This window comes from Engraulis encrasicolus, chromosome 1 (assembly GCF_034702125.1).
Source record: "Engraulis encrasicolus isolate BLACKSEA-1 chromosome 1, IST_EnEncr_1.0, whole genome shotgun sequence".
NCBI classification, from domain to species: domain Eukaryota; kingdom Metazoa; phylum Chordata; class Actinopteri; order Clupeiformes; family Engraulidae; genus Engraulis; species Engraulis encrasicolus.
The window spans coordinates 52,793,383-52,818,141 of NC_085857.1; the positions used below are offsets into that span (position 1 = coordinate 52,793,383).

Below are 24,759 nucleotides of genomic sequence, written 5' to 3' on the forward strand. Positions count from 1 at the left end.
CCCTTTTGGGGGTCCCGACTCCTAGTTTGGGAACCACTGCTTTACTGTACAGATCAGCTACCTGTTTAAGATACCATCACATGACCATTATGATTATAGCATTATTTTGTCTTAAATGAAAAACATTTACATTTTTGTGTCTTTTTATTTTTCTATAATCATGTTTATCAGGACAACTACCGCCTCAACTAGAGTACAGAATTGTGCTACTGGGATACAGGTGGTCTGGAAAAAGTTCATCAGGAAACACCATCCTGGGCCGAGAGGAGTTTGACCTGAAGAGAACAGCTCAGTGTGTGAAGAGACGGGGAGACGTAGCAGGCAGACAGCTCACTGTAGTTGAAGCTCCTGGATGGTGGGTGAATGAAAACCTGAAAGGCACCCCTAAACTCACTAAACAGGAGATTGTGCTCAGTGTGTCTCTGTGTGCTCCAGGACCCCACATCTTCCTACTGCATGTAGATGTAGCTGATGATGTTACACCAGAAGACATAAAGAACATGATGGAACATGTTGACCATCTAGGTGAGGGAGTGTGGAGTCACACCATGGTGCTGTTTACCAATGGAGACCGGCTGGGGAACACACCCATTGAGCTGTACATAGAGAGTGAAGAGGCCCTGCAGGCTCTAGTAGAGAAATGTGGGAACAGATATCATGTCCTCAACAACATGGACAAAGGTAACAGAAAACAGATCACAGAGCTGCTTGAGAAGATGGAGGAGATTATCTGTGGAAATGGGGGGCGTCACTATGAGATGGACAGCAAGAGACTGGAGGAAGTGATGAAGAGGAGAGAGGAAGATGAAGAGCGAGCCACTGCAAGACTGATGAAGGTGGAGGAGCAAAGGCAGCATTTACAGTCACTGAAGGGTGAGTTCTTCCAATGAGATGCTGTGAATATCTTTAATGTAAATACTAATCTGTATAATATGATGCTTTACTGCAGTGGTTCCCAAACCTTTTCAGCAGGGACCCCCTTTTGAACTTCAGAACACCGTCCACCCCACCCCCCACCCCCCCACCCCTCTACACACACACACACACACACACACACACACACACACACACACACACACACACACACACACACACACACACACACACACACACACACACACACACACACAGTAAATTTGCCAGTGTTAATTTTGCAGTGTTAAGGCTTATTAACACTATTGGAGTAATTCCAACACCAAATGGAGTGAGATGCTCTCCAGTGTCAGTGACAAATGAAGTTGTTAAATTGTGTGGAGTTAGAAGTACTCCAGAGAGCCCCCGCCTCCTCGAGGTGATGGAGTTTGTCTGCGCCATTGTATGCCCTAGTAACAGAGAACGTAAAGAAAACGTTTGACTTTTGGTTCTCTAAAGGTTGGGGTTATTACTAAACCAAAATCTACCACTTACAAACGTTCCCTTTGGTTACAGTAAAAACCAAGTAGCCATTGGTTCCGGTTCGGTTCTGGATACGTTTTGGATACGTCATTTTTGGTTCTGTTTCGGTTCTCACTGGGTTGCCAGGAAAGTTTAATTTAAGTTCCCAGAACGATATATGTATGGTTCCCATTCCATTCCCTCGCCGTTCTCTCACCGTAACTTTATTGCTTTTCATGTTTGTTCCCTCATCGTTCTCATATGGTTCCCATAACCTTGATGGTTACATTATAGGTCTGGTCACGTCTGGTTCCCTAGACGTGCTCCTGATGTTCCCCCAACTTTGTTTATACTGTGTTGTTCGGAGCATAAGCAACGATGACTGTCCACCCGATTAAATCATATACGTCTACATATTAGTAACAGTATTTCCTCCAGATTTAATCATGTACACAATCTTTTATTTTTATTTTTCATTCCATTTCATTCATTTAACTCAACTTGGTTGGGTTGATCTAGGGTTTGGCTGTGCACACAACATCACACAAAAGATGTGTTGAGTGAAAGAAATAACTTGAGAACTTGTTACACCTTTGCCGGGAACAAGCAGGCCCCTCACAACCAATCTGTCCATCAGCGCCTGGCCAAACCTAATTACTTAGGGCTGGTATATCATGACTCAATTGCTTGCACCTGAAAAACTCCTAATCAATCTGGTCACATGGTACTCTTGAGCCTGTATATAAACCTGGACTGTCACAGTGCTTTAAATATTTGCCTGCCAGCCTGCTGGCTGGTCAGCATGGCACAGCATAGCGCTTTTTTACCTGCTTTGCAAGCAAGCTAAAGGCGCTTTTGGCTTATGGCATTTGTTAGCTACATCTTGTGCCTTGCTTTGTGAGCTAGTCAGTAACAGCACATGTTACATTGTTTGCTCCATTGTGCACTTGATGTTTGCAAGCAAGCTAAAGGCGCTTTTGGCTTATGGCATTTGTTAGCTACATCTTGTGCCTTGCTTTGTGAGCTAGTCAGTAACAGCACATGTTACATTGCTTGCTCCATTGTGCACTTGATGTAGATGGTATGGTTATATTTTAAACTTCATTAAGGAAAATATTTGGTATTAATCCCCACTAGATTGTGTTCATACATGCTCAGCTGATATTTCTCTCACATTGTGGTGCAGTACAGCAAGGCAAGGCAAGGCAAGGCAAGTTTATTTATATAGCGCATTTCATACACAGGTGCAACTCAATGTGCTTCACAAAGTTAACAAATGTAAATGAAAGGAAAACAGGGAAATGAATTAGAGTCAAAAAAACATTTAAGACATTAAGATAAAACATAAGGTAAAAATAATAATAAAATAAAACATAAATAAACATAAAACCTTGAAAAACAATTCTTATTTTACTAATTTACTTCTCTTATTTTACCGTCTTTTCATTCAATAATTTAAGAAAGCATCTGAGAACAGCTTTGTCTTGAGTCTAGATTTAAAGCTATCAATAGTGGGTGCATTTTTTACGTCATCTGGAAGCTGGTTCCAAAGCTTTGAAGCATAGAAGCTAAAGGCTGCCTCTCCACATTTTGTTTTGACTTTTGGAATCACCAGCAAATTCTTCTCCGTTGACCTTAGTGACCTGGCCGGTGCATACAGCTGAAACATATCCAGTAGATATGTGGGTCCCATTCCATTTAATGATTTAAATACAAGTAGCATTGCCTTAACCCTTTAACGCATAACATGGGTCTAAATAGACCCGGCTGAGTTTAAAATTTCTATATCTTTGTAAGAATACAATTTTCTTACTCAGCACTCCATGAATTCCTCAATTGACTTGTTTTTGTCCCTTAGATGACTTAATTTATTTTTATGCATCATAACTTTTTGCGTGAAAACACTTTTTTGGTTACTACCCCTTTAACGCATAACATGGGTCTAAATAGACCCGCATTCATTTCCTATGTAATTTCATCACAAGCTTAATGTCTCTTAGCCATATTGAAAAAGGATTTTGATTCTTTTACTAAAAGTCCAACTTTTTATCATTTATGGAGTATTAACTCCCAACATCAATACTTACTTTATATTTTTGATGGTTATTCTTTGATATAGAAGTCATTTTATATAACTATATGATATTTAGACACATGGGTCTAAATAGACCCGCATTCATTTCCTATGTAATTTCATCACAAGCTTAATGTCTCTTAGCCATATTGAGAAAGGATTTTGATTCTTTTACTAAAAATTCAACTTTTTGTCATTTATGGAGTATTAACTCCCAACATTAATACTTAATTCAAATACTTTATGGTTATTCTTTGAAATAGACATATTTTTATACAATTATATGATATTTACACACATGGGTCAAAAATGATCCGCATTCATTTTTTATATACAGAATTATTAGGCAAACATGTTTTTTGACCATATTGTCTTTTTTATGCTTATTTTCCAACAGGAATCTATATGAACTTGAAAACCTATCAGATTTAAGCATTCCAGGCCATGCATATTTGTATAAAAATATGGGGCTGTGGTCGAAGGTGCCCAACACCTTATATCAGGTGTGCATAATTATTAGGCAACTTTGTTGTCTTCTTGGAAAATGTGCCACAAAATAGATCTAACAAACTCTGAAAAGTCGATTAACAATTTTGAAGTCTTTTAGAGGGATGTGGCTGTCGTGAAATTGGCAAGACGTTGGTCACTTTACCACAGAATTATGAAATGCATCATTACAAAGTCATCAGTCTTGTAAGAAATGTCACAGCCAAAAATTGAGAAGAATTTAAGGTGGAGCTACAAAAAAGTATTACCCTGCAGTCCTATAATATTACACAACAGAAACCTACACCAAGTGTCCAGAAGAACAGGGCATTGAGCACTCAGAGATATGGCCAAGGATGAGCCCATGGCTGGATCATTGAGAGGAAGACATTTGCATCTTTTGAAGACCATGGTATTTATGCTGTACTTTGCTGGAATTTGAGTGGAACTCAGGAACTCATGTAAGTGTGCACATTGCTGATCTAGCCATAGACTCATCTACCTGGTCCATTAACAGTCACCTTCACTAGTTCATAAAACCATTGAAAAAACTGTCTAAAGACATTTCTTGACCCAGTCTTGACTTAAGTTTCTTGTTGAGTGGTCTTCAGGTTTCAGCCTGTTTTACCTTGGCCATGTCTCTGAGTGCTGAATACAATGTTCTTGTGGACACTCAATGTAGGTTTCAGTTCTGGAATATAACAGCACTGCAGGTAATACTTTGGTGGTAGTTTCATCTTCAATTCTTCTAAATCTGGTAGTGACTTTGTGAGCTCATGTCATGTGACACTGATGGCTTTGTAACAGTGCTTTAGACGGATGTGACCAATATTTCAAGACAGCCACACCCCTCTGGAAGACATCAAAATTGTTTATAGCATTTTTGGAGTTTGTTAGATGTCTTTTGTGGCATATTTTCCCATAGGAAAGCAAAGTTGCCTAATAATTATGCACATTAATTATGCCCTGATATAGGCTATTGGGCTCCTCCGATCACACCGTCTCTTATTACACAAATATGCATGACTTGGAATGCTTAAATCCAATAGGTCAGCAGTGGTCAACAGTGGTCAAAAACAGTTTATTTGTTCCTGACTGGAATACTTTTAAATATATTTTAGTTCCTAACGTGAAACACTTCAGACTTAGGCTATGTCTGCAATAATGGGGGAAATTATTTGTGTGTTTATTTATTTTAGATACAAAAAATAACACCCATTGTGTGCATTAAAAACAGTCTAAATCACAACTTTTAATCCATTAGCTATTAAAATACATTAATTGTGGAAGTTATTATAGTGAAAGATTTAGACTTCCATTAGAAATGAATGCGGGCCATTTTCGGTCCCCGTCTAGAAATTAGTGATTTAATTCCAAATTCATGTTTATTTGTAAAATAAAAATATAAGAACATTTTTAAAAATACTTTTTTGAATTAAGGACCACCTATGTAATTACTTTTAGAAGAATTATGGGATAAAATGTATTGGTTTTAGAAGTTGTGTGAGAGAATACATGATTAATGCTCAGAATTACATTGGAAATGAATGCGGGTCTATTTAGACCCATGTTATGCGTTAGTGTGAGTCCAATGGCTTATGCATTAAAGGGTTAAAATCAATTCTGTAGCTTACTGGGAGCCAATGCAGCGATCTTAAAATTGGAGTAATGTGGTCAAACTTCCTTGTCTTTGTAAGAACCCTTGCAGCTGCATTTTGTACCAGTTGAAGCTGTTTAATGGTCTTATTTGGGAGGCCAGTAAACAGACTGTTACAGTAATCGACTTTACTAGAAATGAAGGCATGTATTAGCTTCTCCAGATCATGTTTAGACATCAGGCCCCTAAATTTAGAGACGTTTTTTATGTGATAAAATGCAGACTTAGTAATAGCTTTCATGTGACTGTTGAAATTTAGGTCACTGTCAATGAGGACCCCAAGATTTTTAACTGTTTCCCTTGGTTTCAGTCCCTTCGTTTCAAGGATAGTAGCAATCTTTTGTCTCTCCTCTCTTTTCCCAAATATAATTACTTCAGTTTTTTCTGTGTTCAGCTGGAGGAAATTGTGAGACATCCATTTGTTAATTTGGTCCATGCAATGATAGAGTGATTCAAGGGGGTGTAGTCATTGGGGGACATAGATAAGTAGAGCTGGGTATCATCCGCATAGCTATGGTAATTTATGGAGTTATTCTCAATAATGTGTCCCAGTGGCAACATATACAGATTGAACAGTAGTGGTCCCAGAATGGAGCCCTGGGGGACCCCACAATCCAGAGACATTGGTGATGAAGTATGTCTTCCAATGGCGACAAAAAACTTCTTTGTTGTAAGTACGATTTTAACCAGTCGATCACTATGCCCGTAAAGCCAATCCAGTGTTCCAGTCTATGTAGTAGTATAGAATGATTAACTGTATCGAAAGCAGCACTCAAATCAAGAAGTACCAAGACGGATGATTTGCCAGCATCAGAATTCAATCTTATGTCATTCATAACTTTGATAAGAGCTGTTTCAGTGCTGTGGTAGGCACGGAAACCAGATTGAAACTTATCAAAATAGCTATTAGACATTAAAAAGGCAGTTAATTGGTTAAAAACAATTTTCTCTATTATTTTACCCATAAATGGTAGATTGGATATGGGCCTATAGTTGTTTAGTACCAGTGCATCCAGGTTGTTCTTTTTCAGTAAGGGTTTCACAACTGCTTCTTTCAGACAGCCTGGGAATATGCCTGTTTGTAATGAGGTGTTGATGATCTGAAGTACATCTGGTGATATTAGGTGTAAGATGGATTTGAAGAAGGCTGTTGGTAGAATATCTAAGTCAGATGTAGAGGAGCTAAGACTTTGTACCGTTCTATTAAGAATGTCCACATCAACTAAATTAAAATTTCTCATGAGGTTAGGATTTAACTTCACCGTAACAAGTTGGTCCGAGTCTTGGGTCGGTTGCACATGTGTGAGTATGTTTGTACGTATTTTTTCAATCTTACCTTTGAAAAAGGATGCAAACTCATTGCATTTGCTGACTGAGAGGAACTCAGAGGGCATTTGATTTGGGGGCCTTGCTAGCTTTTCCACAGTGCCAAACAGGACGCGTGCATTATTAATATTTCTGTTAATTATGTCAGAGAAAAAATATTGTCTAGCTTTAGAAATTTCTTGGTTGTATTTCGAGAGTGTGTGTTTATAGATTTGGTAGTGGACTTCAAGTTTGGATTTACGCCACTGTCTTTCAGCCCTCCTGCATTCTTGCTTTAGCAATATAACTGTGGGATTCATTCTCCAAGGGGCTTTTTTATGTCCCACTGTTTTGATTTTTTCGGGGGCAATAACATCCATAATATGGGTCATCCTTGCATTAAAATTAACCATGAGATCATCAGCATTCTCTGAAGTTTGACTTTGGATCTCTGAAAGTGCTTGCTGAAAGAGTGAGGCTGTCTCACAGTTGATTATACGTTTTTTGACTGTAACAGATTCCCTTTGAACATGAGGGTACATAGAAACATCAGAAAAAATGCAGTAATGGCCAGAAAAGCCATAGTCTTTGACACTAGCACAAGCATTGAGGCCTTTTGTTATTATTAGGTCTAGAGTGTGACCTTGGTTGTGTGTTGGTCCTGTTACATGCTGTGTAAGGCTAAAAATGTCAATAAGACTTAGAAATTCCTTAGCATAGACATTCTCTAAGTCGTTTACGTGAAAATTGAAGTCGCCTGTTATAAAAAGGCTATCATAGTCCACACAAACATTCGACAACAGCTCACCAAATTCCTCTAAGAAGAGTGGTGCAGAAAGTCTTGGAGGTCTGTAGATAGTTAATAACAGTATGTCGGAAGAACATTTTAGAACTGCAGCTAAGTATTCAAAAGATGAAAATTCACCTAGTGCTGTCTTTTGACATTGAAACAGTGCCTTGAAAATAATTGCTATCCCCCCTCCCTGTTTATTCTGCCTTTCTGTACTAATGAAATGAAAGTGAGGCGGGGTTGCTTCTATAAGTGTGATAGAACTAGTGGATTTTTCCAGCCATGTTTCAGTTAAAAATAAAAAATCAAGGTTGTGGGTACAGATAAACTCATTGACAATAACAAAAGGCTTGTTCCTTAGAGACCTGGCATTCTGTAAAGCTAATTTAACATTGAGCATTGGAGGCATTTCCACTGTGGTATTTTGAGTGAGTTTTTTTGGGACAGCACTGAGATATTCCATGTTTGCCTTCTTGGGGTAATGTATAGGCCTACGTGTCCTCAGGAGGCTTTGCTTGGTTGTTAGAACTGGAATAAGATTGTCCACGGGTCCCCTTATCTGCTTATTTTCAAAACCACTTTTACTATGTGGGTAGGGACCCAGTTGATATCAGACTGTGCTTTCAACAAGGTCATCATCACTGATACTATTGTACTCCAGAGCACAGACAGGTGGTGGTGGGGCTCTGCCTTTTTTGGGTGCAGTCGTGGATGGAAGTATTCTTTCAGATTTTGGGGTATAATGAGGTTGACCTTGAGAAATATCCGCATAGGAGGCTTGGTAGGAATGTCTGGGGGTAGAAAAGGTAGATCTGGCAAAGGGGAGTAGTCTCGCCATAGTTGCTGGAAATCTCAGTCTGGGAGATGGAGATGATGTTTCGTCGTTCCGGGAAGGTTGTGATTCCATTGGTGATTGCATTTTGTCGCCGTTGCCAGGGCTTGATGCTGGTGGCTGCGTTTCGCCACATCTGGGGGGTGAGTTTGGTTTTGAGGAAACCACATTTCCTATTTCCTGTGTTGACAGTCGCTTTTTGGCAGACCTGGGAGGTGGAATTGGTGATGCCGATGGCACTTTGCCAGTCCGACAAGGAGGTGAACACTTGATCTCCGGCGAGCGGTTTGCTGCCAGTTTCTGTGACAGGTCTTCCAGCTGTTCCGAAAGCTGGTTCAGTTTGTGGCGAGTTCTGTGTGTTGGTGGGTCAGTCATGTCGTTTATTTCCACATGAGCAGCTACGTCATCTGTGTGTGTGCTTTCGCCAGTCTGTGGCTCAGTTTGCACACTGGCAGGGACAGAGGGCTTGTTGAAATGCCCATGTGTCTGAGTGGATACAGATACAGGTCGCTTATCAGCGCCCAAGGTCTCAATGCTGTAAACAAACTGGTCTGTCAAGACTTTGGCGCCGGTCCAACTCAGTTCTGCACTGTTTTTTTTTTTAAAGTACAGAGCGTCTCCAGAAACGGTCGAAGTTGTCTACAAAGCTGATACCGTTGGATCTGCATGTCCTTGACAGCCATGTGTTTAATGAGTTTAATCTGGAGAACGCAAAATCGCGATAGCAGGGTGCTGGTATTGGCCCGCTGATGAAGGATGGAATTTTCAGATCTTTTAGAGTTGAAAATAAGTCATTAAAATCCTTTCGGACAATTATTTGCTCTTTGAACAGATCCGCTGCCCCACAGTGAACAACAAGGCGATCAATAGATCTGTGATCAGACACCAATTGTGGGATACTATCCTTGGTCTCACGTACGGATGCATGGGGCAGACAGGACACTTTAAAAGTTCCATTTTCGACATTTTTTACACTGAGATCACCAACAACAAGTGTTGTAGGAGAGGCAGGCAGCTGCCGTCTAGCTTTGTTCTTGTTGTTCCAATGCGGTGTACGTTCAGTTTTTATTTTGGGAGCATCTGGTTCCAATTGTTCAAGGCACTCAAATCGATTTTGAAGTTTTATGGGCTGCCCTGAAAATGTTGGTCTGGCAGCAGCAGACTGCACTGGTGTTGAAGTAAGTATTTTATCTCTGTTTTTGGGTCGAGCCCCTTTGCTTTCCCAGTAGTCTCTACTCACATTTTGCTTTGCGAAGCTTTTGCCAGGTGTTTCGTCCAGCGTCACATATGTCACACCGGCCAGTCGTTGGTCCGCTTTTGCACTAGCGGCACCTGTTTCAGGACTTCCTTCAGTCTTTGATAGGCGATCACCCAGTAAGGATTCCAGGGCAGAAATCCGTTGTTCCAGCAGTATCCATTTTTTGGACTGTCGTTGTCGCATTTTGTTATTGTTTCAGCTCAGCAATTGTTTTGACTTCTAGGTTCTCTTGTGAAAAACACTAATTTATGTATGAATAAAATCCTCTGTTGTTCTTCTCTAAACTTGTTAAAAACTGAGTATAACTGATGGCAAATAAAATCCAAGATATAGTGTGAAAAGAAAGTAAAGAAATTGAAGTTAGGCAGGAGCAAAGCAGAAAACAGCATAGACAGCATAGACTGATATATAAAATAGGCCTATAGACATTTTACATGTTTTCAGCAACTTTAAACATTTTCTTAAGAGAGCAGTGTGGCAAACTGATGCAGGCGCAGGGTGTTTCAGTCATGGTGGAGGATGGGAGGTGCTTAATGACCATGATCAGGGTACCTCAACTATGGTGAGAGATAGTGGGGCAGGACCAAAACACATTCACAATAATAAACAAGGTTGGGGGAACATCAGGAGCATGTCTAAGGAACCAAATATGCAACCAACAAGGTTAAGGGAACCATATGGGAATGGCAAGGGAACAAACATGACATGAACAGGAATAAAGTGACGGTGAGAGAACATGACTCTCTGGGGATGTACCCAGAACTAAACTGGAACCAAGGGCTTGTGTTCCAGGAACCTTCTTAGAAGTAAAAATTGTTAGTAGGGTGCTCCCCGAAACTGCTTTACTCTTTATAGTGTTAGCTTAACACTATAAATCTAACACCAGTGTTTAACACTGATCTGGAGCAGGACCAAATAGACACTTGAACAGTGTTAATTTTAACTCTTTAAGTGTTATTTTAACACTATACAATTTACTGTGCACACACACACACACAGACCCTTAACTATTGTCTTAATCTAGCAAATTAGTGCAGGTTCAGTTGTAAGTTTAGGAACATTTCATATAGATTTTTCCATTCAGGATTTTTTTTACTTCTAGGACCCCCCCGAATACAAATCCACCTGTTTCCAATTTTTTCCTTAATATTTAATGGCAAATCCAAGATGGCTGCCATTGTGTACAGAACATTCGCCATTAATGCTGTTTTAAGGATTTAATTTCTTCAGTTAATTTTTTTTATTATTTCCAGGACAACATTTAATAGAAAACCACTTGTTTCCAATGTTTTGCTTGTTTTTTAGTGGGAAAATCAAGATGGCTGACATCATATTTGGCAAAATTGGCATATTTCAGCCATTATTGACTTTTATTGGTAATATTTGTTACATGACTGAAGTCAGCCATCACATAAACTAAATCCATTACAAAATCCAAGATGGCCAACATTTCATATAGCAAAATCAATATTAACATAATGATTTCAGGTCTATAAAGCCATTCACTTGTGAATATTTAAGCACATAAGATTGTGTGCAGGTCCAAATTATTGTTCAAACAAAAATTACTATGAATCAATTAATGTACAGTACCTGTTATGCAGTGCTACCTGTACAGTAGTATTGCATATGCACTGGTTTGGCTGCCTATTTCAAGGCCAAGGTCTACAAAGTTGCTTCAGGGTCGGCTTCAGCTTATCTGAAGGCTATGAAACCAAATGTTCTGCCTGGGATGCTGCATTCTTCCAATTCCAACAATCTTGCCATGCTCTCTGCTCACAGAACTAGGCTCTTTGGCATGACAGTCAGTGTACACCCATGACCCTAGTAATGGCCACACTATCATACCTTTGTAAGACCTTTGGCATCATGAAGTATTGCTGGCACACATGTGAATCTAAATTGTGTCTGCCTCCAAAAATGTTGGGGCCCACAAAATATTTGATTTTTGGGCCCCCATAAGGGCCCCTGTCAGTGCTGTCAGTGCTTGGGCCCTTAGAATCTGTAACATCTTTCCCCCCCTAGCGGCGCCCATGTCTGCCTCAATGATGCTACAGAGTATTCTCTCTATATTAATGTGTGGAATGAGGTAGTCCTATTGCCCACTCTTCTGGATAGTTCTATGAAATGAATTAATAGGATTGTTTTGTACTTCCTGATCAGTCTATAGAGTTTAGTTGGAGGCAACAGGCCTTTTTTTGCAACTGGCAAATTGCAAGCCAATCTTTGCGCACAACATTTAAGGTGTGTCACCCCAAACTTCAGATGTTCTACCTCTGAGACTGAGGCATCGTGAGGATGGACAGAGGGCTCCACTCCTGTCATAAATCACACCGGCTCCACCTGCTGCTATGCTATTGAGATCAGGGGTCAGTCAGTTCAGATATAGATGAGATCTAGGTTATTTGCTTGTTCAAGGGTTTTTGGACACCATGTTGAATTTTGGCAAAATATGAGATAAATGTTGATAATGTGCCTATCAAAATATTACTAATAGGCATACAATACTGCAGAATGGCTTTATAGACCGTAGCCCCTTAATGCACGCCTTACCTCCTGTGGCATGCTGTAATAGTCATTGAAAGGTAACTACCATAGCACTACAATACTATGAAGTTTTGTATTAGTAATGCACTACGACTTGGTCATTGCCATTCTGGTAACAGCAAATTTATAACGCCATGTCTTAATGGGTTAAAACACTAAAATGTCCTTATTTTGCTATAATGTCAGCAATCTTGGATTTTGCTTCTGAAAGTTAAAGGGAAAATAAAAACAAGTTGTTTTGTATTCAGAGAGGGTCCTACAAATAAATAGGATAAGAGACATTACCTGGTCATAAAAAGAGCCGTTCAATGCCTTTTCTGATGTCATGTTGAATTTTTACAACAGATTGAATAATTTTTGAATGAAGTTCATGTAATGGCTGACTGAACAGTCCTTTATCCATTGTGAATATTACAAATACAAGAAAAAACAATGACTTTAGATACCTTAAAACACCAAATACATAATTTATGCTACATGTCATGTCAGCCATCTTGGATTTTGGTACTAAAACTTGAGGGACGGGGGTGGAAACAGGTTGTTTTTTGTTCAGGGGGTGTAGGAAATATAAAAAAACACCAATTTCAAAAATGTATATGACATGTTTCTTTCAATTACATTCAATTGTGTTAGAATATGACCATATATCCGCCATCTTGGATTTTGGGCGTTTCCACTTCAGAAAAAAAATGGAAACAGGTGGATCTGAAGACTATGGGGTCTGTAGTTGATAAAAAACACAATTTGGAAAAATCTATATGAAATGTTCCTAAACCTTATTTTTGAGACAATTGAACCTGCACTAAATGATATTAGCAGACTACTTATCAATGGAAAATCTAGCAATAGTCCCTAACGATTTTTTTTTCTATTAATATCTCTAGATTTTCCATTAATAGTTTTTCTGCCAATATTGTCAGACATTTACAACACGGCAAATACATCTATTAACCACACAAGTGAATACTGCTAGTAATCAAATTATGGAAATATGTTAGCTGTTTTCCTGTGCATTTCCAGTTTTTATGCAAAATCCCTTTTTGTCTGTGACCCCCATTCAGTAACTCCACAACCCCCCTATTGTTCTCGACCCCTAGTTTGGGAACCGTTGCTTTACTGTACATATTGAGGGAAAATATGCTTCCATAACAAAAATGTAGTGTTAGATACCTGTTTAAGATACCATCACATGATCAGCACCCTTATACTGTAGCATGATCATTTTTCTTCAATGAAAAACATTGACATTTTTGTTTCTTTTCATTTTTATGATAATGTTTAACAGGACAACTGCCTCAACTAGAGTTCAGAATTGTGCTGCTGGGATACAGGCTGTCTGGAAAAAGTTCATCAGGAAACACCATCCTGGGCCGAGAGGAGTTTGACCTGAAGAGAACAGCTCAGTGTGTGAAGAGACAGGGAGAAGTAGCAGGCAGACAGCTCACTGTAGTTGAAGCTCCTGGATGGTGGAAGAATAAAAACCTCAAAGCCACAACTGAGCTCACTAAACAGGAGATTGTGCTCAGTGTGTCTCTGTGTCCTCCAGGACCCCACATCTTCCTGTTGCATGTATATGTAGCTCATGCTTTAACACCGGAAGACATAGACAACATGATGGAACATGTTAATCATCTAGGTGAGGGAGTTTGGAGTCACACCATGGTGCTGTTTACCTTTGGAGACCTGCTGGGAGACACACCCATTGAGCTGTACATAGAGAGTGAAGAGGCCCTGCAGTCTCTAGTAGAGAAATGTGGGAACAGATATCATGTCCTCAACAACATGGACAAAGGTGACAAAACACAGATCACAGAGCTGCTGGAGAAGATGGAGGAGATTATCTGTAGAAACAGGGGCCGTCACTATGAGCAGGACAGGAAGAGACTGGAGGAAGTGATGAAGAGGAGAGAGAAAGCCACTGCAAGACTGATGAAGGTGGAGGAGCGAAGACAGCATTTACAGTCACTGAAGGGTGAGTTCTTCCATTTCCATTTTAATTTTAGAAAAACAGTATTGATTATTTTAAAATATTATACGATGCTCTGAATGTCTTTAATGTAAATACTAATCTGTATAATATGATGCTTTACTGCAGTGGTCCCCAAACTATTTCAGCTGGGACCCCCTTCTGGACTTGTGAATATTTTCTCTACCCCCCCCCCCCCACACACCCCCCCCCCCCCCCCCCCCTTCACTAGTCTTAACCTAGCAATGGATTTCTAGCAATATAAGCGGACAAATTATCAATGAAAAATCTAGCAATATTAATACCTAATTAATTTTTTATCCATAATATTGCTAGATTTTCCATTAATAGTTTGTCTGCTAATATTGCTAGAAATCTACAGGACAGCAATTACATTAACCATGAAAGTGAATACTGTTACCAACCAAATTATGGAATTATGTTAGCTGCTAACCTGTGGATTTCCTGTTTTTATGCAAAGTGGCTTTTGTCCGTGACCCCTCTTCAGTACCTCAGCAACCCCTTTGGGGGTCCCGACTCCTAGTTTGGGAACCACTGCTTTACTGTACAGATCAGCTACCTGTTTAAGATACCATCACATGACCATTATGATTATAGCATGATTATTTTTCTTAAATGAAAAAACATTTACATTTTTGTTTCTTTTTATTTTTTATAATCATGTTTATCAGAACAAGTACTGCTTCAACTAGAGTTCAGATTTGTGCTGCTGGGATACAAAAAGTCTGGGAAAAGTTCATCAGGAAACACCATCCTGGACAGAGAGGAATTTGACTGGAAGAGAACAGCTCAGTGTGTGAAGAGACAGGGAGAGGTAGCAGGCAGACAGCTCACTGTAGTTGAAGCTCCTGGATGGTGGAAGAATAAAAACCTCAAAGCCACAACTGAGCTCACTAAACAGGAGATTGAGCTCAGTGTCTCTCTCTGTCCTCCAGGACCCCACATCTTCATATTGCATGTATATGTAACTCATGCTTTAACACCGGAAGACATAAAGAACATGGTGGAACATGTTGATTATCTAGGTGAGGGAGTGTGGAGTCACACCATGGTGCTGTTTACCCGTGGAGACCGGCTGGGAGACACACCCATTGAGCTGTACATAGAGAGTGAAGGGGCCCTGCAGTCTCTAGTGGAGAAATGTGGGAACAGATATCATGTCCTCAACAACATGGACAAAGGTGACAGAACACAGATCACAGAGCTGCTGGAGAAGATGGAGGAGATTATCTGTGGAAATGGGGGCCGTCACTATGAGATGGACAGGAAGAGACTGGAGGAAGTGATGAAGAGGAGAGAGGAAGATGAAGAGCGAGCCACTGCAAGACGGATGAAGGTGGAGGAGCAAAGGCAGCATTTACAGTCACTGAAGGGTGAGTTCTTCCATTTCCATTTTCAATTTTAAATAAAAAAACCCAGTATTGATTAGTTTAAAATGTTATGAGATGCTGTGAACGTCTTTAATGTGAATTCTAATCTATATAATATGATGCTTTACTGTAATGGTCCCCAAACTATTTCAGCAGGGACCCCTTTTGGACTTCAGAATAATTTCTCTACCCTAAGCCACCCCCCCCCCCCCACTATAGTCTTAACCTAGCTGAGCATTTCTAGCAATATCATCAGAATGAAAAATCTAGCAATATTAATGCCTAAGCAATTTTTTTCATCCATTAATATTGATAGATTTTCCATGAATAATTTGTCTGCTAATACTGAAAGAAAACTACAGGACAGCAAATACATCTATTAACCATAAAAGTGAATACTGTTACCAACCAAATTATGGAATTATGTTAGCTGTTAACCTGTGGATTTCCTGTTTTTATGCAAAGTGGCTTTTGTCCGTGACCCCTCTTCAGTACCTCAGCAACCCCTTTGGGGGTCCCGACTCCTAGTTTGGGAACCACTGCTTTACTGTACAGATCAGCTGTTTAAGATATCATCACATGACCATTAGGATTTTAATGATTCTTTTTTTCTTAAATGAAAAACATTCACAATTTTGTTTCTTTTTATATAATCATGTTTAACAGGACAACTGCCTCAACTAGAGTTCAGAATTGTGCTGCTGGGATACAGGCTGTCTGGAAAAAGTTCATCAGGAAACACCATCCTGGGCAGAGAGGAGTTTGACCTGAAGAGAACAGCTCAGTGTGTGAAGAGACAGGGAGAAGTAGCAGGCAGACAGCTCACTGTAGTGGAGGCACCTGCATGGAAGATGGATGAAAACCTCCAAGACACTCCTGAGCTCACAAAACAGGAGATTGTGCTCAGCGTGTCTGTGTGTCCTCCAGGACCCCAAATCTTCCTACTGCATGTAGATGTAGCTGATGATGTTACACCAGACGACATAGAGAACATGGTGGACCATGTTAATCATCTAGGTGAGGGAGTGTGGAGTCACACCATGGTGCTGTTTACAAATGGAGACCTGCTGGGAGACACACCCATTGAGCTGTACATAGAGAGTGAAGGGGCCCTGCAGTCTCTAGTAGAGAAATGTGGGAACAGATATCATGTCCTCAACAACATGGACAAAGGTGACAGAACACAGATCACAGAGCTGCTGGAGAAGATGGAGGAGATTATCTGTGGAAATGGGGGCCGTCACTATGAGATGGACAGGAAGAGACTGGAGGAAGTGATGAAGAGGAGAGAGGAAGATGAAGAGCGAGCCACTGCAAGACTGAAGAAGGTGGAGGAACAAAGGCAGCATTTACAGTCACTGAAGGGTGAGTTCTTCCATTTCCATTTTAGGTTTTAATTTTATAAAAAAAGTATTGATTGTTTTTAGGCTAAATGTTATGAGATGCTGTGAACATCTTAAATGTAAATAATAATCTGTATGATATGATGCTCTACTGCAGTGGTCCCCAAGCCTTTTCAGCAGGGACCCCCTTTTGAACTTGTGAATATTTTTTTCTACCACCCCCCCCCCCCCCCCCCCCCCCCCCCCCCCTTCACTAGTCTTAACCTAGCAATGGATTTCTAGCAATATAAGCGGACAAATTATCAATGAAAAATCTAGCAATATTAATACCTAATTAATTTTTTATCCATAATATTGCTAGATTTTCCATTAATATTTTTTTTGCTAATATTGCTAGAAAACTACAGGACAGCAAATACATCTATTAACCATAAAAGTGAATACTGTTACCAACCAAATTATGGAATTATGTTAGCTGTTAACCTGTGGATTTCCCGCTTTATGCAAAGTTCCTTTTGTCCGTGACCCCCCTTCAGTACCTCCACAACCCCCTTGGGGGTCCCGACTCCTAGTTTGGGAACCACTGCTTTACTGTACAGATCAGCTACCTGTTTAAGATACCATCACATGACCATTATGATTATAGCATGATTATTTTTCTTAAATGAAAAAACATTTACATTTTTGTTTCTTTTTATTTTTTATAATCATGTTTATCAGAACAAGTACTGCTTCAACTAGAGTTCAGAATTGTGCACTTGGGATACAGAAACTCTGGAAAAAGTTCATCAGGAAACACCATCCTGGGCAGAAAGGAGTTTGAGCTGAAGACAACAGCTCGTTCTGTGAAGAGACAGGGAGAAGTAGCAGGCAGACATATCACTGTAGTTGAAGCTCCTGGATGGTGGAGGGATATACACCTCAACGCCACAACTGAGCTCACTAAACAGGAGATTGTGCTCAGTGTGTATCTGTGTCCTCCAGGACCCCACATATTCCTACTGCATGTAGGCCTATATGTAACTCGTGCTTTAATACCGGAAGACATAGAGAACATGGTGGAACATGTTAATCATCTAGGTGAGGGAGTGTGGAGTCACACCATGGTGCTGTTTACCAGTGGAGACAGGCTGGGAGACACACCCATTGAGCAGTACATAGAGAGTGAAGGGGCCCTGCAGTCTCTAGTAGAGAAATGTGGGAACAGATATCATGTCCTCAACAACAAGAAAAGAGATGATTGGCAGGTGCTAGAGCTGCTGGAGAAGATTGAAGAAGTGGTGGCTGGAAACAGAGGCCAACACTTTGAAGTTGGTAACAACATCGTTCAGGAAATGAAGAGGAAGAGAAGACGGCTTACCAAAAGAGCTGAGGACAGAGAGACAGCAATTCACAAACACAGGAATACAGTTCAGTTTGTTATGGGTATGTTATTTTCATATATTTTTTTAAAGTGAGTAGTTTGTTTCATGGAAAATATTCTAGACTATGAATCTCTTATTTTATACATTTACGGTGCGATCACACCGCCGGCGTTGAAAGAGTTACAACGCTGCTGATTCCTGTCTGGAAAGCACTGTTCAGGAGCGTTAATCGCGGCAAATGAAGCGTTTGACCAGGGGTCTCGACCAACCGGCGCCGAGCTCATTACATTTTTTTAGATTAAGTGTACGCCCTCGGCTCTAGAAACGCTTTTGCAGCTTTTAGCCCTTCTGCCGCCTGCTCTCCCATACAATTACTTCCAGCACTTTCCACGCATTCAACGCCGGTGGTGAGATCCCATGGTTAGTCATTTCCTCCTCCTCCTCATCATCATAATCTTCGTCATTATCATCACAGTCATTTAACTAATGTTTCCAGTCTAGATTTATATTTCCAGTTGATATTTGATTGATATGGGAGGAAATTGTTAGGTATTAGTTTTAGAATGTGTTTTATTATTATTATTATTATTATTATTATTATTATTATTATTATTATTATTATTATTATTATTATTATTGTTTTAAGTCATTCTGTTGCCTTTATTGACCCACACACTTGTTTTTAGATGGTCTGTCAACAAGTGAAACTGGTGTTATAACAAGGCATTGTCAATTTCACAGGTGACTGGGTTCCTTTATCACAAGTAAGAATTCTGTGTCTCAAGTATATCAAGGAGTTCTTATTTTCAGACACGGATATTGGAATGCTTTCAGAAGGCGTGACATTTCAGTCTGAAATAAAACAGCGTTCCATCAAAAATCAAGACATCACTACTGTCCGTACCAAAATGTCCCAAAGCACGAACACTCTACAGGAGACCAAAGATGCTTTTGTGTCCACCCTGTCTCTCTGTCATCCTGGGCCACATGCCATCTTTATGGTAGTTGACATCGATCTTCGCTTCTCAGAGGAAAGCAGAAGGCGGCGACAGAAACACTTGGATCTGCTTGGAGACAGAGTTTGGGATCATGTCATAGTTGTGTTTGAGTCAGATGAGAATCAGTTATCATACCAACGGGTGGAAGAGTACATTGAAATGGAAGGGGAGCCCCTACAGTGGCTAGTGGAGAAATGTGGGAGCAGATATATCTGGCAAAAAGATGAGGGCATGTCAGATGAATTGAGGATGATTGGTGAGATGATGCTTCTAAATGGAGGAAGATTTTTCCAGTATGAGGTAGGCAGAGCCAATCAGACTTCAGCAGTAGCTGCAGCAGACTGGAAGATGGAGGTGCAGCAGATGGTGGAACTGAAGGAGGAGGATGAGCTGGCTCAGGGAATGAAGACCTCCCTGAAGTGTGAGTAAAATGTAGCATTTTGATGTAGATTTTGATATTTATTCACATTCAATCTCAAAAATACTAAAATGAGTCTTAAAAGGGAATTTTATATTGATCCATGAAAATGAATCTTTTTTAGTGGAAGAAGATGACAACACCTCCGGAATTTATGGAACACACATATCAGACAAAGCCTCAGAGCACAATTCTGGGTCGTCCATGAAAAGTGAGTCTGGATATGTCTCATCTAGAGGAAAGTCAGTGATGTCTGGGCTGCCAGCTAGGAGCACCATGGAACCCCCAGAGAGTGAGTTTGGTGCAGGTGAGACGCCAGCTTCATCTGGTTAGTTAGTTGTGAAGAAATTAATATGATTTAATCTAATCCAGCTTTTTTTCTTAGTTATCAACAATGAAATGCCTAAATAAAAATGTGTTTATTTTCAGTGGGTGGAGATGACTTCTCTGAAGTATCCTCATTCTACAGCCGAGACATCTCAGACATGATGTCTGAAGCCCCCTCAGAGCAAGACTGGGCAGTTTCAGGACACCAGAGCACCGTGGAACCCCCAATGAGTGAATATTGCAGAGTCCAAGTTTTGTCTGGTTGTTGTTGGAAACATGAAATGATTTGTCTAAAATGGGTGCTGTTTAATTTTTCAGTTCATTATCTTGCCCAAACTCAAGACAATACTTTTTTGTGTATGTCCAAAAACAAAGTGAACTGACTATATTGGATGCCCAAAAGTTGTTATTCCCTATGGATCTGTAAGCAATACTCAACTGCAGAAATTGTAGACATTTATAGCCAAGTCGCCCGTCCCCCAATTCCGACCACCTACTTATAAGTGATGATAGTTAATGTATCCACTGTTTAAGTCAGGAATGGATATCGACATGATACAGAGTTTGTATGCTTACAATTTTAAATGTAATAACTTTTAAAACCGAGTCAAACGACCATAGACAGCATTGTAGGCCCTAATGAAGGGTGTCGTAACGGCAGCATGAAAGAGATGGAACTTTAATTTCACAACGACATTCTGGCTAAAAACTTGCCCTGGCCGCTTCCCTGTTTCGCTTTAGGACCAACATTATTCAACCGTTTCCACAGTAACGACCAAACTAATCAATTGGAATTGGAATTGGGAGCCTTTCCCTGTGAATTGTGCTGCTGAAACTAGATTTTGGACAGGCTGGACGTTATCGCCAAATTACGATAGAAAGGGCTACCAATGTTAGCTAATATTGCTCATTACCTCATCTACACAGTTGCCGGTATCCAAAAATATACGATAGCATAATTAAATAGTAGGCCTATTTGAAATAGTGATATTATCACGTTTTCAGTGAAGTGATCAGTGAAGTGGGCGGAATTTGGCGACCTTACTATAAATAGCTATTGTTTTATATTTCCAGAAAACAATACTTCCAAGAACTGGATATGTTAGGTGATGTGTGTTTTTGTACATTTTGTGTTTTGAAGATGAGGAAGAAGATGAAGACCCTGATCTGTGGGGAGCAGCACTACCACTCATTTCCATCCAAGAGGAAACAGACAGGTAAACCACATCTAAACGACCTCACTACTGTGTTTTGTCTTAGGCATGAGGATGTGTAGCCAACATATAGCCTAGTGTAATGTTACTGTATATCTATTTTTTTATCATTATATTAAAGGATCCCCATTAGCTTGTGCCATAGCAGTTCGGTAGTCTTCCTGGGGTCCTATCTTCGGGGATTATAAATGTAAATATTTAAATCTGCCATATTTCTTTATGCTTGGGTATGTATGCATATGCCATGTTGATACATCTGTTGATACATCATATTTGATAAATAACCTTATCTTTATATTTATGAACAAATACGTATATACATGCATGCATTAAGTATTTCCATGCAAAATTTGCATTCCCTTTTATACAAGTTGTATGGCCATATGCATACTGTATAATTGCATTGTATGTATAAGATGTTACTTGTTATTTTGGTTTCAATTCAAGATTTTTAATAGTTTGCCCACCTCTTACTTGTCTTTGTGATGTGTCTGTGAAAAAATCTATTTAAGTTTGGACAGTTCAACTGGAGCATCTCCCAGTCAGTATGACAGACCAACTAACTGCTGCAAATCATGTGAAGACATAGTGGACACCTCAGACTGGACCCCAATGACGCCTGCTGTTTCTATGGCTACAGGAGTGCTTGTGTATGCACACAGCTCTCCCTCAGGAAGCTTTGAGTGCACCGTGTCTGGCTTGCGCTGGGTATGTGTGAGGGATGTGACTCTGCAGTATCACTTCAATAACCCTGACATCTTCAGGGAAGAGCTTGCCATGTTACAGTACTCACCAATTGGTCCTTTGATGAACATTAAAGTGCTGTCAGGTGAACTGTTGGAAGCTCACTTTCTCCATTTCGCCTGCCTGGATGGTTCAGATTCTGCTCTCAATGAAGCTGTGAGGGTTCTGCATTCGGTTGATGGTGGAGTGCATCTTGAAACCTGTGAGCTGACGCGATTCCATGCAAAGCTCATGAATCCCTCCTTCTCACTGATAGGGGCCTTACTGAAAATTGGCATCCCCATGAAAACCCACCTTGAGGTGTTAACCTACAGAACCAGAGTGACACCCCTGGTGCTTTTTACATACGTAGTGCCACGAGATGCGTCAATGATTCAAGCTGTCGAAGAGGAGATTAAGAAATACTTTCCACATGCAAGAGAGGTCATAAATCCTCCGCCATACATTTCCGTTTGGTTTTACACCAAATGTAGCCTCAAGGCTTCCACTGGTGATGCAAGAATAACTCCTGCAGCTCTTCCACTGGAATACACTACCCGCCCATACTTCTTTAAAGTGGTTATTGACATTGACAAGGTGAAAAGCTCTTTTGATTTGGAGCTTGTCAGTGCAGGGCAGTCCATATGGAAGGCAACATTAGACAGATACGAGATGGAAGAAGAGCCAGAGAACACTACAATGTGTGCAGCAGCATCAGGACATTCAAGAGATGGTGAAGAGGTAAAGAACACAAACAGTGCTACAGGGAAAAATGAACAGGAGAGGAAAATGGGCACTCAGTCAAGCAAAGGTACGCACTTCCATGAACAGTTTCTTACAAAACGTGTGTAAAAACCTTTAGTATTTTTGAGCTAAAAGCTAAAACTTTTTTTGTTTCCTTTGTTTCCCACCCTTCATTTGTTTATTTGCATTTATAAACTGTTAATATTTTCATAAAATTCCATTCCTTCCCATGGTTACTTGTTTCCATGGCTGCAGGGGTGGGTGTGAGTGCCACAGCTGGCTCTGGAGGTGTGGCCAACGCCCCTGTGTTGAGTGACGTCACCATCGGCGGCTCTGTTAACATTTTCTACGGATCCAGCTCACAGGGTAATGGCACTTATTTGTGTGACAAATGAAATTCATATATTGCACACCCATACACACACNCACAGAGTCAGAGTTTGTTGCGAAATACCATGTATTTTGTTGAGATGGTCCTCCTTAGCCAGAATCATGTTCACTGAAACATGCTGTAGGTTACGGTCGTAATTTTGCAAACTATGGTCGACGAAGAAAACTGTTATTCACTATGGTGTTTTTTAATGGAATAATTCTCTACGTACTGACATTAATCCCAACCATTTAAATACTAATACTTGTATGTGCCTAGTAACACTTTGACACATGCACATTCCCTAAACAATTTTTCTTGGTTCAAACAATGAAATGCCAATAAACCATTATTGATAATAGTATGCTTTCTAACATTGCGGAATAGCCATATGCTGTTAATCCTGTTGGGAAATATTTTCCATAGTCAAGTATTCAGAAACAAAAGATCTTTTCCTGGTTTGCGTTAGTTTTTTAAATATTGAAAGTGTATTTTTTTCCTGAATCGATCTCATCCAGAGAATACCAAGAACTGTGAGAAGTTGTCTGATTGACCTTCAAGTCCAGTCGCCAGATGACCTTCAAGTCCATTCTCCTGGGGAGTATCAAGAGCTGTAGGCCTACTGAGAAGTCCTCTGAATGACCTCCAAGTGATGATTATGATTTACCCCAAAGTTATTATTCAGAGCGATGTACAATGAGCTAGGTACAGCTACAAACCCTCTGAATGATGTTTGATGTTTCATGTGTGTGTTTTTTAATGATGATGATGATGATATCCAGAAGTTCTTATTCATGATGATTTTGATGATATTTACTGATATTTACAGAGAACTATGTACAGCCACAAACTCTCTGTATGACGTATGATGTGTCAGTTGTGTTTTTAATGATGATTATGATGACATTTACAGTGAACCATGTACAGCCACAGTCTCTTTGTATGATGTATGATGTTTCGCTTGTGTATGATGATGTTTATCTGATATTAACAGGCAATTCTGCTTCAAAGTGTAAAACATATAAATGTATACAATGACATGTCTATGATGTTAGATGGGTCCCATTGTCTGTTAGCTTTATGATAGGCCTATACTGTAAATGTGCACATATGCTGATTGTGATGATGATGCTTCATGTGTTTTTTTAAATGATGATGAGGATGATGATGAGCATGATGACAACGATGATGACATTTACCTAACTTTAATAATACACAGGGAACTATGTAAAGATACAACTTCTCTGTATTACGTATGATGTTTCATGTGTTTGTGTGTGTTTTTGAATGATGATGATGATGACATGTACAGGTCCTTCTCAAATAATTAGCATATTGTGTTAAAGTTAATTTTTTCCCCCATAATGTAATGATAAAAAATAAACGTTCATATGTTTTACATGCATTGCACACCAACTGAAATATTTCAGGTCTTGTTTTGTTTTAATATTGATGATTTTGGCATACAACTCATGAAAACCCAATATTCATATCTCACAAAATTAGCATATCATGAAAAGGTTGTCTAAACAAGCTATTAACCTAATTATCTGAATTAACCAATTAACTTTAAACACT

At 39.8% G+C, this 24,759-nt stretch overlaps 2 protein-coding genes across 2 annotated transcripts in view; both read left to right on the forward strand.

Annotated features, from left to right (window-relative positions):
• Positions 1 to 18,034, forward strand: part of LOC134458261 (GTPase IMAP family member 8-like) — an 18,784-nt gene extending 750 nt beyond the window's left edge. Inside the window, exons 2-8 of the mRNA XM_063210480.1 lie at positions 192 to 877; positions 4,512 to 4,537; positions 13,627 to 14,295; positions 14,982 to 15,701; positions 16,362 to 17,045; positions 17,744 to 17,886; positions 18,008 to 18,034. Coding sequence (XP_063066550.1) covers positions 192 to 877; positions 4,512 to 4,537; positions 13,627 to 14,295; positions 14,982 to 15,701; positions 16,362 to 17,045; positions 17,744 to 17,886; positions 18,008 to 18,034 — 2,955 coding nt within the window. The remainder of the gene's footprint in view (positions 1 to 191; positions 878 to 4,511; positions 4,538 to 13,626; positions 14,296 to 14,981; positions 15,702 to 16,361; positions 17,046 to 17,743; positions 17,887 to 18,007) is intronic.
• Positions 18,035 to 21,939: 3,905 nt separating this feature from the next.
• LOC134454404 (NACHT, LRR and PYD domains-containing protein 1 homolog) lies at positions 21,940 to 23,860 on the forward strand. The gene is made up of 3 exons (XM_063205387.1): positions 21,940 to 22,878; positions 23,067 to 23,177; positions 23,700 to 23,860. The coding sequence occupies exons 1-3, from the start codon at positions 21,957 to 21,959 to the stop codon at positions 23,732 to 23,734; spliced, it is 1,068 nt and encodes a 355-aa protein (XP_063061457.1). The 5' UTR covers positions 21,940 to 21,956; the 3' UTR covers positions 23,735 to 23,860.
• The last annotated feature ends 899 nt before the right edge of the window (positions 23,861 to 24,759 follow it).

Bases quoted from the DNA above. Each gene is read 5' to 3' on its own strand.
- LOC134454404 (XM_063205387.1), top strand. From the start codon at position 21,957: ATGACGCCTGCTGTTTCTATGGCTACAGGAGTGCTTGTGTATGCACAC. The intron at 22,879-23,066 runs GTACGCACTTCC...CCATGGCTGCAG, and splicing joins GGGCACTCAGTCAAGCAAAG to GGGTGGGTGTGAGTGCCACA. The intron at 23,178-23,699 runs GTAATGGCACTT...GATCTCATCCAG, and splicing joins CTACGGATCCAGCTCACAGG to AGAATACCAAGAACTGTGAG.